At 41.1% G+C, this 18,446-nt stretch overlaps 1 protein-coding gene across 1 annotated transcript; it reads right to left on the reverse strand.

Annotated features, from left to right (window-relative positions):
- Window positions 1–5,783: 5,783 nt before the first annotated feature.
- Window positions 5,784–9,437, reverse strand: lcat (lecithin-cholesterol acyltransferase). Its single transcript, XM_076269718.1, has 6 exons — window positions 9,275–9,437; window positions 8,850–9,006; window positions 8,032–8,147; window positions 7,845–7,940; window positions 7,424–7,648; window positions 5,784–6,575 (listed from the first exon to the last, which is right to left on the reverse strand). Exons 1-6 carry the CDS (start codon window positions 9,414–9,416, stop codon window positions 5,953–5,955), a joined length of 1,359 nt encoding a protein of 452 aa, XP_076125833.1. The 5' UTR covers window positions 9,417–9,437; the 3' UTR covers window positions 5,784–5,952.
- Window positions 9,438–18,446: the final 9,009 nt, after the last annotated feature.

An 18,446-nucleotide genomic window follows, 5' to 3' on the forward strand; every position in this document is an offset into this window, starting at 1 on the left:
CAGTGGGAGCCCTGCTTGTTTCCCTACAACAAGCTTCCATCTGGGGGTGATGGAAGACAGTGACACCCTCAGTGTGTTTGAAATGTCCAGTCGATTGCGCAATTTGGTCTTAGTTGCAGTCATTGCCGAAAACCCGGCCTCGCATAGATACGTGATGGGAACCGTTTTCAGCGCTTTTACGGCTATCTCGGGATATTCTGCTTTGGTTTTGATCCAAAAACCCGCCAGAGAGGTTTCCTTATACACACTCTTAAGACCACCGTCATTTGCAATTTCGATCAACTGCTCTTCCTCCTGCGCTGACAAGTTAGGACTATTCGGGATATTGACAAATGAGTTGCGGACCCACTCATTGGTTTGCCGTGGATCTTTGGAGGATGGTAACGCTCAAACTCATTTGAAAGCGCAACAAGGTGATTGCGCACCAGCTGCGAGAGAAAGGGCCCTGCCTCAGTCTCTCCCAAAACCCCCAATACTTTTTGGAACTTATCTGGTCCACTTGTCGTCCACACAAATCAAGCTTGGCTTTAAATGCAGCGACTTTATCTGCCAGTTTAAAGACAGTCGTCATTCTCCCCTGGAGTGACAGGTTGAGGTCATAAGCAATCCGAATATGTCACACAGGTAAGCGAGTTTTGACACCCAGTCCTCATCACTAAAATGTGCAGCTAACGGTGACTTTTTTCTGTAAGAAATCTCTGCAGCGGCTCTCGCAACTCAAACACTCTGGCCAGTGACCTGCTAAAGATGCTTGTTTTTTGTTGCTGTTTTTGTTCGCCAAGAACTGATCCAGTGAAGTGAGCTGACCTGAGGCTGCGCAGCGCTGAAGGCAATATGTAAAAGTGTTGAAGGCGGGACAGACAGACGTAAGAAAATAGACCTTGCAAAATGCAAACATGCGTGCAATCAAACAACTGCATATAGGCCTATGCCATGAAAAAACGTGACATTATTGCGAATTAAATTTAGTTTAGTTTGCATGCATTTTTTTTAAACTCGTGTCGTAGGCTACGGCCCGGTTAGGAATGTCCTGCGGCCCGGTGGTTGGGGACCGCTGGGCTATAGAATAGAAAGAATAACAATAAAATGGGTCTTTGTTCCACATTGCCATAAACTACATTGTGAGCAATTTATGCCCGTTAACATGCTATTCCTGTAGAAAACCCATAGCCCAATTGCATGTCCGCAGGTAGGGATGCTTTAAAAATAAGATATAGGGGAAAACATCATTCCAGCTAAGCATTCAATGATGAATAATTATATTCTAATTATTATTATATTGTAATACATTAGCCTTTTATAAATGTGCAGTGAGCAGAATTTAGGCATGGCTACATGTGACATCATTTACAGCTGAGTTAAGGCTATATTTGTTATTGTTAAGCCTAAATAACTTCATGATAGAGAAGACAAACCATTTTGTGGAATGATGCATCATCATAAGAAATTTGCAATGATGTGACTTAAAAAAATTGCAGCATATGTGACATCTTGCTCTGTCTGCTAATCGTTGTCTGTGAGGCATTCTGAAACATCCTTAAATTCAGAACCATTAGCATATCTTGTTTCCATTTGGGACATTGCAGTCGGAATTGTCGTTTGTTTATTCAAAGTCTCAAGTCCAAAATAGCCTGGATTATTGCACATCATTTTTTCGTTTGTTTTGAATAGACACTGCATACCCGTGTTTGTTGCCGTGTTGTTGCAAAATCCGTGGAATCATTTTATGCAAGCAAACTGCATAAAGGGAGCCTTAATTGTTGATGTGGGACATGATAATCATCCAAACATTTTGACCCCGGATGATTTAGTGCTGCCAAAACTCCCTTACCCCCTCAGTCTCTGAGAATGGTCCTAAGTACCCTGGTCTGTGCTGTGCTGTGTAAGAGGGGTAGTAGAGCGGAGAAAGCCAATGTGTACTTTTACTGATAGGCCTATATTTAACAATATAGGCTATGCATTAGGCCTACTAATTCAAACAAAGTCAAACTTGGCACTGCATGTAGTGAGTGTTTGGGAACGAATGTTTGTCTGTTGAATGTTTGAATGTTAGTCTTATGCAACATTTTACAAAGCAGCTGACAGGGCCACCAAGGACTATTAGCGAGTCAACAGTAGAAAGCTCATTTAGCAAGCAGAAATGTCCTGGTGTTTAGGGTGCATTGCAGGTGTCTTGTATATTTTTTTCAGAGTTGTGGCTAACTTAGCTTCTGTCAGTATGGTCAGAACACAATGGGAATCAAGATAGGTGTGACAAGCTTGTGGCTTCATATTCCAAAAGACTGGAGGTTGTAGGCCTAATTGCTGCCAAAGGTGTCACAACAAAGTATTGAGCAAAGGCTGTGAATACTTATGTACATATTAAGTTTTCGTTCTTTATTTCCAATAGATTTGAAAACATTTTTTTTTAAAAACCTAACGGCACCGACAATCAAAAAATCCAGTGGAAACTAGATGGCAGAAGTGTGTAGGCCAATCATACCGGTAAAACATCTGTAGGTGGCGAAGTAGAAATAAATGGTGGGCCGATTGGCCTACACACTTCTGCCATCTAGTTTCCACTGGGTTTTTTGATTGTCGGTGCCGTTAAAGTAGAAATATATCAGTAAGAAGCACTAAACTAACGCACGCTTCAGACGCCGCGACTCCCCCAGTCAAGGTTGCATAGCAACTGCAATGTTTCATAGTTTGTCTTCGCCGAAATGGAGTTCGGCCTAGCTCCACTCATCCATCTGGGATCAATACATTGAAGTGTTGCTTCAGAAGGCTGGGCCTAATCAAAAAATGGTTGTATATGATTGGATAAGCCACTTGTCTGTCATCTATTGACCTACTACTTAAACCACTCAAATCGAAGCCAACCTCACAGTCGCTTCTACGCTATGTCACATCTATGAAACTCCCGCCCTGCGTCCTGATTGGCTCTACCATACAATCTCGTGCTGAAATCACTCTCAACGGAAGAGGTCCCAGATGGATGTGAGTGAAGCTAGGCTATTAGACATTCTCTGGCTAGGCGAAGCTAAGCGGAACGAAATTCATCTGGCGAGAGTCAGGTTACCAATCAGAACCCTTGAGGCGGGCTTTACACGATGATGATAGTGCACCCTGTTGAAGAAGCCGGGTTTAAAAAAAAAAAAAAAAAAACCATCAACCATGGATGCTGCCGCTTGTTTGAAGCTGATATCAGAGAATGTCTAATAAGGGGACAACCATAGACATAATATACATAGACGCTGCATTGGCTGCTGGAAACGAGAAATGCGACCGCCATCTTGGACCGGTCATACTCCTCGTTGCGTTGCAGCAGAAGACACAAGATGCCATACAAAATGACATGCACCAGTTGTCGAAATCATAGAACCAACTGCATGACAGTAACCTCTGTCTCACTGAGCCTGTGAAGACACTCCCCGATTCTTTACTGATTGCAATGAACGGGGCTGATCTTAGCAGTTTCTAAAATGTTTCTTAATTCCTCTTTATTTAATCTCTTCATTGGGGGTGAAACCTTTCTGTGAACTGTAAATAACAGATGCTGTTGATGAACCCATTGACACTCTACAAGTGACAAGTCACCTTTTTGTCTTGAATTGATGAACTGTTACACTTACTATGCCAAACCAATGTCTGTTTTTTAAGGATCAGAAACAAACCTACAAACTTGCACTTTACAATATTTATGGAACTTGTCTAACAAATGCTGTTGATATTGAACCCAGTTACTCCATTTCCTTTACTTATGCCACACCAATGTCTGTTCATCAAACTTTATTTTTGATGGCACTGAACTGAAAATGTTAATGGATTTTTTTCTGTCAATTTAACTCATTAAAACTTGTATCAAACCAGTTTCTGTCTATGCTGTCAAACATGAATTAGTTATGTTCCCAGTGTTTATATTGGATGTCATCACTTTATAATATCATATATCAGAATATTCTATTACTATTAAGCCCACTATGAATATTAAAATAGAGACAACCATGTTTCCTGTATCATACAGCTTTTCTACTGGGAGGTTTACAACTTATTCTGTCAATTTACCCAAGTTTGTCACTAAACCACATAGGTCTACTTGGAATAGGCCTACCCCTCAGATGTCGGAATGGCACTGATCTCACCTAAATGTTTATGGAACCTTTCTGTGAATAATGCTGTTGATGGAACTTTTCTGTCAACTGTGAACTATATTTAACTCATTAAACTTGTAACAAACTAGTTTTGTCTATGCTGTCAAACATGGATGTTCCCAGTTTTGATATCGGACGTCAGGTCACTTTATATCATATATCAGAATATTCTATTACTGTTAAACCCACTATGAATATTAAAATACGCTAAATCATGTGTCCTGTATCATAGCTACATGTATGACCTTTGCAGCAAAAAAAACCGCGTGAGAATCCGTTCGGTATTCAGTGAGATATGATTAATTAAGTGCGCTGACAGCTCATTGCACCGACCAAACAGATTACACTGAGTGGAGTGGATGACCGGTCCAAGATGGCGGCTCCACGTCTCGTCAGCGCTAGTAGGGAGTAGCGGTCGATGCAGCGTCTATGTATATTGTATATATTGTATATTATGTCTATGCTCTCATACGACTGAGAAGGGTCTGGTCAGAGAATGTCTAATAAGGGGAGAACAGCCACTCTCGGGAAACTTCCGGTTTCTGAACTGGTTGCAGTTCCATTTCTGGTTCCACATGAGGGCGCTCACGAATAAGTGCAGAATGAATGGAGGCCTATGGAGCTGTACCCCTCAAATCCACTTTTCTAAACGCTAAACTTCGTGAATATACTGTCTGTATAAATCGTCTTTTAAGTAAACTACCAGTGCTTTTTCAAAGTTCTCAATGTCTCGTTTTAAATGTCAGGGCCCTCGGAAGTCTACCAATGAAGTGTGGAGATACATTGAGCCTCGTAAATGGTGTAAAACAGTGATTTATTTGCATGGCTATGCCGATGCCGAGGCACCACCATTGACCGCCTTGTTGGTAGCATCGGCTAACTAGCGCCAGATTTCGGAGTGCAGGGGACAAGCCGAGATGGGCTATGAGACATACGTTCACACTCGGTATCATGTTTCAAAACACTTTAGGTCAAAATCACACCGGAATTCTCCTTTAATAGGGAGTGATCCGGCTCTCCGTAAACGGGCTCTGGTCTGGTTTTAACCGGGCTAGGCTAGAATGGCTTTATATAATTGAAAGTGATAATTTTTCCTGATATATTATCATGGAGGTCATTTTAGGAGGCTTTATGGACAACAACATTTTCATCACTTCTACCTTCATAATTTCTGGCATTTTGCATTTTGAAAATAAATTCAGGTCACTAATAATAACCAGGACAAAAGAAGGATTAAACATAAGCTAATAGAAGTAATAGGCAATGATGGGACAAAGCTCAAAGACAAAGTCTATGAATGAATATTAATGTTATTTTCATCACATTTTATTTCTGCTATTTGGTTTAACCAATACACAACACATAATGTTTGCACTACAGTCTGGAGTCAGTCACATGAAGAATCATCAGGTCAAACCTAAGGCATCCAGTCATATAAAAGTCCATATATATATATATATACAAAAATGTTGTATACATAATAATTAGAATACAAATAAATTCACAAACACAATAAAAAATAAACAATTTGTATTTTAGGTACTGAAAATATCCATCTTCAACACATAATGGAAAGACACCACAAGTAATACTGTACAACTGAAGGCTTGAGGCTTTAAGAGTCTGTACAGAGCAAGAACCTTTTCTCCATCTTAAAAAACACGGCTGTCTCGCTGATGTGTGTGATGTTTGGCACTGAGTTACCAGATTACTTTCTTTAACACTCTTTAATATTTCTCCTTCCATATGCAATCATGACGGGCAGGTATGTACTCTAAACAGAACGCTGCGTCTGCCTCCACCTCCACGCAAGCTTGGCCTAGGGTGGGGAGAGTGGGGGCTCAACCGTGGGCAACCGGCTCATGTTCTGAGGCCGAGGTGCCCGTGTGGGGTAAAAGTCGTACGCCCGGTGCACGTCGTCGATGTGCTTCCCCTCGAAGATCCTCTGGAGCATGAGCAGGACCCGGGGGTTGAAGACCATGTCCAGGTGGGGCAGCCCCCACAGCTCCTTCACGTGGACCGGCTGCTCCTGCTGACCCACCCAGCGCTTGCACAGACTCATGCTGCGACTGTCCACCGTGTCGTCGCCGTCCTCGTAGAGCATGTCCACCGGGTCGGCGTTGGGGAACTCCTCATCGTACACGTAGGTGACCGGTGTGGGGAGCCCCACTCCGTAAAAGCAGTAGACCTCCACGCCTGGAGTGGGCAGACCGGCCGTGAGGTTCCTGGTGTCCTCCCACATGTGATAGCCATCCTCAAAGTTGATGTCCTGGAAGAAGCGCTTGTAGTCCTGGTAGGTGTAGTTGAAGGAGGGGGTGGATATGAACACGTGGTCATTTGGCCAGGCTTCCTCAAAGGGGATCATCCATGGGTTGGTGGTCGTCATGCGCTGCTCCTCTCGGATCTTTATATTGGACACCAGAGGGATGCCATCGTTCTCACCTACAAGACAAACCATGTGTTCACTTATACTGTACTGCCTCAACCCATGTGTTCCTTACACTGCCTCAACCCATGTGGTCCTTACACTGCCTTAACCCATGTGGTCCTTACACTGCCTCAACCCATGTGGTCCCTACACTGCCTCAAGTGAGCAGTCTAGCCTCTCCACACTAAAGATGAGACCAACTTGTCCAACCATATAGTATATACTTTTTTTGATCCCGTGAGGGAAATTTGGTAAACAAATTAGTTATTTGTAGTTAGTAGTTATTAGTTAATTAGTATAAAATGGTTTAGAAAATATAAAGGAAGCTATTCTTGCATGAGATTCTGTACCATTCACTTGGTCTTTCTATAGGCATGTCTGTCTTAAATCTGAATTAATTTTAATGGTTCAATTGATCACAAGTACGTTCCAACTGCTGCAACTCCAATTTGACAATTTTTATGAAATAATGCATATGTAAGAAGCAGTTTATCAAAAGCTGAGTAAAACTCATTTTGTATTAGGGCTAAAATAAATATGATATATGTCTATGGGGCAATACATGTCTGTGGTAAATATCATGATCTGTCTAAAGTACACCTATACACAAATTATGAAATGTATAATATAGGAAATTTTATTTCTCTTTGTGTCTGGAATTATACCAGGCCAAAAGTCCCCATCACAATCTGACAAAAATCATTCATCACAATAAATTAATTCTGATCAGTAAGTTTTAAATGACATTATCACTAAATCCTTCGCTAATTTCCAGGCCCTATGCTGGACCATTATAGATCTGTCCCTGATAGCAGTCCTCCATCCACAGACGACAGACCACAGCTATGAGATGGCTCCATACCTGACGCCAGCACTCTCAGGGGTTTGACAGCCCCTCCCCATGGCGCGCCAAGGGATATGAAGCTCTTGATGTACTTGTCCTTCCACTCCTGGCTTTGCTGCTTCAGGAAGACCAAGATGTAGTTGCTGCCCATGCTGTGGCCAAGCAGATGGACCGGCTGCTGGTATGTGTCGTGCATCTCCTCGACCAGGTCCCGTAACCGATTGAAGTAATCCTCCTGTTCGTCTGCAGGGGGAAACAGAGAGAGAACAACCAGTAATGCAACATGCCTGACTGTTTATTCACCATAGAATTTCTATTGGCAGACACAAGTGTAAAGACGTGTGTGTGTGTGTGTGTGTGTGTGTGTGTGAGTGTGATTGTGAGTGTGTGTGTGTGTGTGTGTGTGTGTGTGTGTACACATGTCAGAATATTTACATACTTGGGGCAATCCTCCAGTCATAAGGAGCTGCCCGAACGGTCTCATTGCGAACATAGCCCAGGTTGACCAGATGCTGCACCATGGTGTGGAAATAACCTGGGGAAAGACAGTTTAATTTACCTGGATCCACTTCACGATTGAATGTAAACAAAACTGTGGTTCTGGGGTTGTGAGTGTCTGTGCTTACCTGCTAATTTGTTTGTGTCCAGAAACTCAATTGGGTAAGTTTGCCCAAAGCCAGGAACCCTCACCTCCACACCAGGAGCATTGGACGTCTTATGTGTGGTCCTGTTGTACACAATCCTATGTGGGTGCGTGTGTGTTGTTGGTGATGGGAGGGTTAATTTATCAAATTATTGATAAATTCACTTGACCCAAAATACAATATCATGTGAGGCTGTTGTATAATCTAGGCCTACTTCTAGGCAGATCGCTATATAACATAATAAAGCTTTAATATCTGTAATTGCTGATAACACAATAAAGCTGCAATTTTAAATAGGCTAGTACATGTATCTGGTCCTGATAGCAAATGAAAACAGACATTACACTCTTTACACTCAAAAACTATACTATGCAATTTAATTGCACTATAACGACTAGCAGCCTCATATTTCACAGTATGACACCAGGACTACATATATAATGTCATAGCATACATGTAATTAAATCTGGACTAAAGTGCATGTAAGTTCCTGGCATTCAGTATGAATAGAACCACTGGTAAACCCTATTGATTTAGAAGATTGCATAATGCTGTCACATGTTGATTTTTCTAACAGTGTTCCATTTTATTACTACGACACCTTTCTGTGTACTGTAGCCAGTGCTCACTGTTCTAGTATTTCATAAAGTTACTGGAGTTAGATTAAAAAAAAACAAAATCACATGAAAATTAAGCCTAGATGCTTTCAACACCAGACTCTTAGATGAGGTAACAATTACTGAGGACATACAGTTTAATCACTACAGTAGTCTGATGTCACTGGTCTGATTCTCTCCCACCTGATATTGTCAATCCAACAGTCTATGCCAATTGGCATGAACATGTTGAGATCTATCCAGAGAGTGAAAAAGTCATCTGTTTTCTTGTAACACATCCAGTGCACAAGAGATGGCTTGTCAATCTTTGCCTCTAGACGATTTCCCAAATTCCCTGGAACTAGAGCAAGGGTGAGGAGGTTACTGGCGGTTACTGGTTACATGGCCAAGAGTAAACTGACATTACCATTTGACAAACCCAAAATGAACCGTGAGATGACGGAATTACTCTGTAACCAACATGACATTTTGAAAAGATAATTATAATACAATCTTAACAGAACATTCTGCTACACTCTGAAATTGGCAGTAGCTGCCCTGCAAGTAACCAAAGGTTGCTAACTAATCATGCAGTCAGTTACCCCTACTTCATGCGACAGAGGTCTTACCTATGATAACCGGCGGAGTGTTGTTGGTTGCCGTATGTGGTTTTGCAGTGGGAGGGAAAATAACATTGAAAAGCCAAAACCCTGCAGACTGCTGGATTAGGCACAAGAGCAGCAACGCACGCAACGAGTGAAGAAATGCCATCTTGACCTACTATAATTTGAGTTCTTCTTCACAGAGCTAGACTCTGTGCTATTAATGCTGTCGGCACTGCCAGTGACCAGAGGCGCACGGGGGCGGGACCGAGTGGGTTCAGGGAAAACGTGAGTTCAGGGGGTCAATTTACAAAGAGTGAAAGATCCGGGAAAGACCAGTTCCCATATGAGCTGTCCAACATTTCAGTTTAACGTGGGTTTGATCTATTTCATGCTTTGAACCTGGGTAGCGTATGCGCACAAATCATTGTGGAACCACGCGTACATTGAGTGCGCGCACTCGCGCGCACACAAATACTCCAACCTCTCTCGCACACCAATAATCGCAAACAAATCTACATGTGTCCCAGAAAAATAAACATGCCCTATTGATTTTAAGTCAGGCAGCCTACTCAGTGCAGGCGGAAAGTGAAACATTCACATAGCCTAATAAGGAAAGTGGAAGTTTCTTGGCCTAGACATAGGGTAGAAATGTACAGTTTAGTGTTTTTATACATATATTTCTCCCTAAAACTGTTCAGTTAAGATAAAAGCAACAATGTCTTACTTCGCCAATTCATGGGTTTCATCAGGTCCCTTTCCACAGGTGTATAAAATCAAGCACCTTGATTATCAATGCAGACTGCATGGTGCTTGATTAATACACCTGTGGAAAGGGACCTGATGAAACCCATCAATAGCCGTCTGCCTACGGTCTATGAGCAGGTTGTCCCAACTTTACTTTCCAAGATAGTGATCACGCGACATCTTGTCACCATGGAGACAGTAGGGAAGCTGTAAACTCTGCGCGTTCGCTGAAGAGAAAGGTAGGATTAAATAAACCCTGTAATGAAACATTAACGTTTTGGACATAGGCACATTTTTATTCATTAACTTGTCTCCTTTTAGATCTGGTTTCTGTTTACGTTATGTTTGCTTGTCATTGTACCTTCAGCAAAGGATGCCCAGGAGTTTTGAAATTGAAGTTAGCTTGCTAGCTAGGGTAGCCTAACCAACGAGACGTTTAGTAGGCTATTCAGTCTAACGTTATTTGTTTTAGCCTATGATTTTTCATAGATATATGATGATTTTTCCGAGTGTCCGTTCGCTGTCTCACTGTTAACGTTGACAGATACATATCACTGCTACAGCAAAACATTTTTTAAGCAATGTATCAGCGTAAAACCCCAATTCCAAAAAAGTTGGAACGAAATTTGCAAATCCATATATAGTCCATGAGCCTGGGGGCGGATTACAGAAACTTCCTAACTCGAAAATCCTATCTTATCTGTTTGGTAACTACGGTAACAAGGGTTAGGATCGGATTTAGGAAAAAAGTCATTACAGAACGGCCGATCCTAAAGTCAGTTTCTTATCTTAACTCCAGATAGGAAATGTGTATTACAGAAATATCCTAAGTTACCAAAATGCTAAATAAACTGTCCTAACTTTAGGATGACCCATCAGCTCTCCTAACCTTTGTTAGATGTAGCGCAGGTACTGTCTGTATCATAGACTGGTCTGTATAAATCGTCTTGTAAATAAACTACCAGTGCTTTTTCAAAGTTCACAATGTCTCGTTTTAAATGTCAAGGCCCTCGGACGTCTAACAATGAAGTATGGAGCTACTTTGAGACTCGTAGTTCTAAATGGTGTAAAACAGTGATTTATTTGCATGGCTAGGCGGATAACTAGCGCCCGATTTCTGAGTGCAGGGGACAAGCCGAGATGAGCTAGACATACGTTCACACTCGGTATCATGTTTCAACACACTTTAGGTCAATATCACACCGGAATTCTCCTCTAACAGAGGTGGCAAAAGCCATTGGTGGATTAGCGCGACGTTACATCAAGTTACATCAGAGAATGTCTAATAAGGGGAGAACCTTCACTCTCGGAACTCTTCCGGTGTGGTACTGCATCTAGGGGCGCTCACGGGCGAGTCCAGAATGAATGGAGGTCTATGGAGCTGTACCCCTCAAAATCCACTTTTCTCGGGATATAATTTTTTTTAAAGTAATTTGAATATTGTATTTGAAAGGGGAGGCAACGACAATACACTTGGTTGAGTATTATATTTTTTAAAGTCACTTAATTGTTCTAAAAAGCCTTTCAAACGTGCCAATGACGTCATTCATTAGCATGATCATAGCATAGCATAGCATCAATGCTAGCGTGTTATGGGCAGCAACGACCCAACCTGTAAGAAAACGAAAGGACATGACTCCCGGATTATTTCACTTTTGATTGAAAATCCATATCCATTTTGCGAAAAAAATAAATAAAATTGGAGGGCTTCAGTTGTTAAATAGGTGAAAACAACAAATGTAGCCATGTAGCTCCATAGGACCCCATGTATTTTGGACTCGCCTGCGATCGCCATCTAAGTGAACTCTGGTGAACTGCAGCCAAATTCGGTTTGTATGGGATTAATAGAGAGTGGGGAGGCTCTCCTTAGAAGGGCTCTGGTTACATCAACTCCACATTGAATTATTATTATGATAGCTGCTAGCTGTCAGTTGTGAAGTGAGGTGATCCAACAACAAGTTTCATCTGTTGCTAAGTAACAGACATAAAAGCTGAACGTTGATGCTAGATCGCCTACTTAGGATATCTTAACCTGAGATAAGATAGGATATGTTTCTGTAATACCAAATTGAGAAAAATCCTATCTTACACTTCTCCTATCTTAACTTAGGACTTAAGATAGGAAGTTTCTGTAATACGGCCCCTGGGCCCCAAATTTGGGCCATCGGTATCATCTGGGGGGACTAAGTCTCATAATGATTTTTGGCAAGGTATACACCCCTAGTACTAGAAAGATCATGATAGCAGTGCAGGGGTGGTAGCGAAATCACTTTTTTCAGCTCATGAAGTTACTAACCCCCTAAGATAAATTCCGTTTTTAAAATCTGGTGTATATCTTGTTTCATCTCATGGTAGGGATATTGTCAATATTCTATAATATGGTGCTGGGTATCATTAGGCTTTCATTTAAGCCCAGTGCTGAATCTGTCTGACAAACACAGACGTCACATGACTTCTTTAAACCAGAAATAACACACATTTTCTGACAATTTCCGCCTAAACTGTATGCTTTCTTTTATCCCTGTGGCTTGAAAGAACACCAGGGACACAAAACTCAACAACTTCAATACTCAAGGCACTCTGATGATTCAGAAAATGTACAATATATACAATATAGCCATAATATTTATTTGTGAGAGCCTTAAATTAGACTTGTGTAGCCAGCACAAGTCTTCAAAATAGAATGGAGCCAATAGAATGGACAAATAGAATACCCTATTAGTCCAGGGCCAAATGGCCTAGTTTTTGAGATGGCTCCACCCAATCATGTTTTTTTATATCTTTGATATGTCTAGTTTATGAAATGAATTGTTGAATAAAAATATTTTACTGCACAACTAGCTTTTTGGATGGTATTTGAATCCTCCCCAAAACCGGATCTTGTGAAAATTTCAGATTCTGCAAGAAGGACATTATTTGCTTTGTCACATATATCTTTGGAAGTAATGATCAGAAACTCACCAAATTTGGACTGTATGTTCCCAGGTAGTAGGCCCATAAAATGAAGTGATAAATTAACTATTTTTTATGAGTATGTAGCAAAAACATACCCTTCAACATACTGTACATGGAATGTAGGCGGACATTGAAAAGGTAATACAAAATATGACATAACCATGTTTATTTTAAATTGCTTTCAAAACAAAACAAAATTGAGCAATAAAACAGCTTGTTCATTTCTAATGTAACATTGAAGAACAATGACAGAATACACAAGACAATGCAGAACAGGATAAGAAAAGTGCAAATTCAAAATGGGAAGGAGATGCTATAGATTTCATTCAAAGGTAGTGCTGTCTTGAAGATACTTTGCTATTAGATTTAATTAAAATGTAGTGTTTTCATGAAGACATATATGAGAGAGAGAGAGAGAGAGCGAGATAGAGATAGAGAGATAGATACTTTATTGATCCCCAAGGGGAAATTCAAGGTAATATCTTCAAGTCCCAAAGTATCTTGGCTTGGTCATTCTTGACCACCTTTGGAGGTGTATCCCATTTTGACTGCAGCCCAAACTTAGCACAGATGTTCCTATATACTATCCCAGCCACCTGATTATGGCGCTCCATGTATGCCTTGCCTGCCAGCATCTTGCATCATGCTGTTATGTGTTGGACTGTCTCAGGGGCTTCCTTACACAGCGTGCACCTTTGATCTTGCCTTGCATGGTAGACCCCAGCCTCTATTTATCTTGTACTCAGGGCCTGCTCTTGTGCTGCCATGATCAGTGCCTCTTTGCTGTCTGTCAGTCCAGCTGTATGGAGCCACTGGTAGGATTTCTCAATGTCAGTTACCTCCTCTATCTGTTGGTGGTACATACCATACAGGGTTTAGTCTTTGCATGATGGTTCCTCCTCACACTCCTCTTTTTCAGGTGTTTGCTGCCTGAAGTATTCACTAAGTATCCAATCACATGGGGCCATCTTCTGGATGTATTGGTGGATCTTAGTTGTTTCATCCTGGACACTCACTAGTCCTCGGCCCCCATTAGTCCTCTTAGTGTACAGCCTCAGGACGCTGGACTTGGGGTGAAACCCTCCATGCATTGTGAAGAGCTTTCTTGTTGTGATGTCAATGGTATCTATCTCTTCCTTTGGCCAGGTTATTATGCCTGCAGGGTACCTGATGACAGGTAAGGTGTTTCTGTTGATGGCCTGCATCTTGTTCTTCCCATTCAGCTGGCTATTCAGGACCTATCTCACCCTCTGTACATACTTGGCAGAAGCACCTTTCCTTGCTAAGTCCACTTGGTTCCCATTGGCCTGTGGTATTCCAAGGTATTTGTAGCTGTCCCCCACATTTGCTAGGTTGCCCTCTGGTAGTGTTATCCCCTCTGTTCTGACCACCTCTCTTTGTTACCATCCTGCCACACTTGTCTAGCCTGAATGTCATTCTGATGTCACTACTGTAGATCCTGTGGTTCCATTCTGCAGTTTGTAGCCATAGCCACTCTTGTCAATGATCTGGCTCAGGGGGTTTAGGCCTATGCAGAATAGTAGTGGTGACAGAGCATCCCCTTGACCTTGCAATGGACTCAAGAGTTGGCCTTGGGTTGTCTTCCACAGCACCATGGAGTTCTTGATTAGACGCTTGTCATTTTGATATTGTAGAGTTCCAAGCATTCCAGGATCCATGTGTGCGGTATTGAGTCATAGGCTTTCTTGTTGTCAATCCAGGCAGTGCACAGGTTGGTCTGTCTACCCTGGCAGTCTCTGGAGACCGCTTTATCCACCAGTAGCTGTTGCTTGGCTCCTATGGTGTTATTGCCAATCCCTTTCTGTGCTCTACTCATGTATTGTCTGATGAGCCCACTCATCATATCCTGTGATGATGTGCCGCCTCAGCAGCACATCGCACTATGGTTCTTTCATTATTATTTAATTAATGATGTATGTTATGTCAATTTCATGAATTTATTATTTGTGCGTGTTCAATGTGTTGGGTGCGTTCCTTTGCGCACGAGGAGCATTGTTTAAAGCAACACCAAAGAACTTTTCCTCTGTCGCACGCACGCTATTTGTTTATCCAGCAACTGCTTTGCAAATAACGATGTCCATAGACAAGGTAGAATATGTTGCATGATTTTATGAAATTACGATGTATTGCAACATAATGCAAGTCAAATTTATAGTTTCTTATGTCTCATTCCATCGGACTACAGATCCGCTACCCGATCTGGCAAACTTAGCCTGTCAATCCTTGAAGTACAGAACTACCCAGCTAGCCATCAAACATCGATGTATGGTCTTACCTACCGTTTTTGTAATTTTAAAAAGGCTAAAACATTTTTTACAGTATTACATTTCAAACTTCCAGCCTGTCAGTCCATACAGAACTACTCAGCTAGCCATCAAACATCAATGTACTGTCTACCAATTGCAGTACTAAATTGCAAACTTCTAGCCTGTCATTCTTTAAAATGTCATGGGCATAACTTTCTCTCGTTTTCGTTTTTCCTACTCAACTACTGCTCTATTTCTTATCCTGGACTGCCACCTACTGGATAGAAAAGGCAACAACCTAATAATTATGTGAATAATGGGCAACTCATTCCACCAACATGAAACCACTGAGGAAAAGTCTTGAATTTGACTGTGTGGTCGACACAACAGACACTCTTCAGAAGACCGCAGTGGGCAGTTGGGGATGTACGTCTTGATCATTGAATTAAAATAACAAGGAGCATATCCGGTCAGTGTCCTATAGGCCAAAGTGAGAGATTTAAATTTAATTCTGCCTAATAGGGAGCCAATGGAGAGTAACTAGAGGAGTTACATATGTCTCTGACGCCTGAAGGCAGCATTCTGAATCAGCTGTAACAATCTTACTACACAAGCAGGTAAACCAGCTAATAGTAAATTACAATAGTCCAGCTTGGAGATGACCATGGCCTGAACAAGAAGTTGTGTGGAATCCTGTGTCAGATAAGGTCTGTTCTTCCTTATGTTGCAAAGGATAAACCTACATGATTTTGCAATTGCATCATATCTAATATCAGCTGATTACACACATAAACTAAAATTTAGATTGCCCATACATTTGGAAATCCATTTGGAAATCCATCACCACCAATGGCAAACAAATCAATTCCAGAGAAAACAACAGTGGACATGTTTATTAGTGTGTAAAGTGTTTTACAATATGTGTTACATCTTGCAAAGATATTTATTAAGAGAAATCAAGCTTCGGTGTCCATGTCTGATTGGTGCCAGTCCAAAGGTCCATTGTCCTCAGTCTATCTCACTGTCCACTGTTCATTGAGGCCTCTCAACCTATGAAAATAAAACCAACAAACAATCAGTGTTTAGCTTAAAGGTCTACTGTGAGTCTTTCTCGTTAATTGTTTATTCATCTCTGCGCAAAGAGGTCTCATAAGCATCAGGCAATCAGGATACAGAGACAAGTCTGTGCACCTAAGAGACAATCAGTTGTTTCTCACACACACATTCATACCTTGCATCGTATACATCATAATAAATATCATTACACCTTCTCTGCACACACACGACTTGGTCAATACAATGAGTTAATTAAGAACCAAGGACATTTCTATCGTCATACAACACATTATTTGCAATCTACACACACATTACTGAAACAGAAGTATCAAGACAACACACAGTTAAAGTATAAAAATTAGGTTATTGTAATATACTGTGTCTATTTCTCAATAACTTTTACAAAATCTGCATGGAGTCGATGAAGAAGCATAAATCAGCCTGTAGAAATACTGTTAAACTAGGGTCTCTTGAGTCTTGATCATATTATCGATATAGAACATATTCAGTTTGAAACTCTTAGAAGCTAGCTAGCTACCATTTGCTAACAAAGTTATGGCAATCCAGTTGTCTGGCAACATCACGGCACAAAAAAATTGCCCCACGTAGCATTAGCTAACAGACAACACAACGATGAAAAAAGCTTAACTAGGGGGACATATCCAGTTTTCCATGAATGATACTGCTCTTTGCTTCGCGCTCGGCACTTGTCACGCGATCACAATAGCTCTGCACTCGATTGTTCTTCCTTAGCTACCAGCTGTTTTTGTCTCGGTAGACTGAAATTGAATTTCACGTTTTGAAACTGAATTTTGAGAACTGAATGTGAAAGTTCCAAGAGCGAAATTTTCAGTCAGGATAATTTATGTTTCAGAGCAAATTAGTTCAATTTCAAAATATTATATTCAATTTCAAGTTGACTGAGATTCAGTTCCAATCTAATGAATTCAGTTTCAATATATACTATTCAAATTCGTTTTTCCAATACAATTGCTCAAATTCATATTCAAATTCATATTCAAATTCGGTTTAAGGTGACACAAGTTTTACTCCATACGCCACTCGCCATTTTTTTTAAGTGCCTGTACCGTTAGGCTACTTGTTTGGAACATGCTGATGTTTGGCATTGCATTTGTGAAGTCTTCAGGATATTAGGATATTCTAGATCTGACAAAGTAGTAGCCTACTTAAAATTGGTATTTTTTCTGTATTTTTTTTTACCTACAAGCTCCCCACCCAGCAGTGTTTCCCATACATTGACTAATCTGTGGCGGGGCGCCACACAATAAAAATCGGCCGCCACAGATGAATATTCTATGTTTAATTTAATTTAATTTAATTTAATTTAAATATAAGGTCAAATCCTTGCATTGCCATTGAGCCAGGGCCGTAGTCACCATAGACATTGAGGGGGACGTGTCCCCCCCAATATTCAAATATGACCAAAATGTCCCCCCCAATATTCGGACATAGAAAAATAAAGAAAGAATAAAGCGCTATACTAGGCCTACAGGAAACCAACACGTATCTGAAATGTAATCAAACGTAAATAACGCACAAATTAGTGACCTATGGTTCCAGAGTAGCCTACACCCCTGGGTGGTTTGTCCTGGTGATTTTTCGTTTTTCGTTAGTGGCGTGCGCTATCAAAAGCTTCCAAAAGCTGTGTCCGTCAAAAGTTTGGAATAACCTAATTGACTGACCTAACTAACGACTTGTTTGTGATTTTTAATAATATTTTTGCATGGTAGGAAATGTATTGAAATTCTGTTTGGGGGTCCCTCAGACCCCACCACAGATTTGGTCCCCCCCAATGTTGACATCATGACTACGGCCTTGCATTGAGCTGCGCTTTTTACGCACGCAGCCTTTCCTTGGCCCGCCCCGCTCTCTCTCGTAGCCCGATGCCACTCCTCTGCATGTGCATTTAACAAAATATTCACGATTGTTGAAGGATTGTTGTTGCCACATAGAAGCATTGCATAGAAGACGTCTGGCTAAATTGCTATTAAATCCGCTTAGCATCGTGACCATGCTGCGCAAATTTGTTCAAAACTGCTGCATTGAAGTGAACTCTGCCAAGGTCTTATCACAACATAGTAGGCTACATTGAAGAGACTAAACTAAGTTAAGTTATGAAATCAAGCAGTATCTCAAAGCTAACGTTAGAATAC

The sequence above is a fragment of the Alosa pseudoharengus genome, unplaced genomic scaffold (genome assembly GCF_046254945.1).
Source record: "Alosa pseudoharengus isolate Yale_2024_CS ecotype anadromous, Long Island Sound unplaced genomic scaffold, YU_APseudo_1.1 YU_APseudo_1.1_scf_10, whole genome shotgun sequence".
Classification (NCBI taxonomy): Eukaryota; Metazoa; Chordata; class Actinopteri; order Clupeiformes; family Clupeidae; genus Alosa; species Alosa pseudoharengus.

What these genes read in the sequence shown, in the direction of transcription:
- lcat (XM_076269718.1), bottom strand. Translation starts at nt 9,416, where the DNA reads ATGGCATTTCTTCACTCGTTGCGTGCGTTGCTGCTCTTGTGCCTAATC. An exon ending in CACTCCGCCGGTTATCATAG is followed by an intron (nt 9,007 to 9,274) that starts GTAAGACCTCTG and finishes CCCTTGCTCTAG; the next exon opens with TTCCAGGGAATTTGGGAAAT. An exon ending in TGACTGGAGGATTGCCCCAA is followed by an intron (nt 7,649 to 7,844) that starts GTATGTAAATAT and finishes TTCCCCCTGCAG; the next exon opens with ACGAACAGGAGGATTACTTC.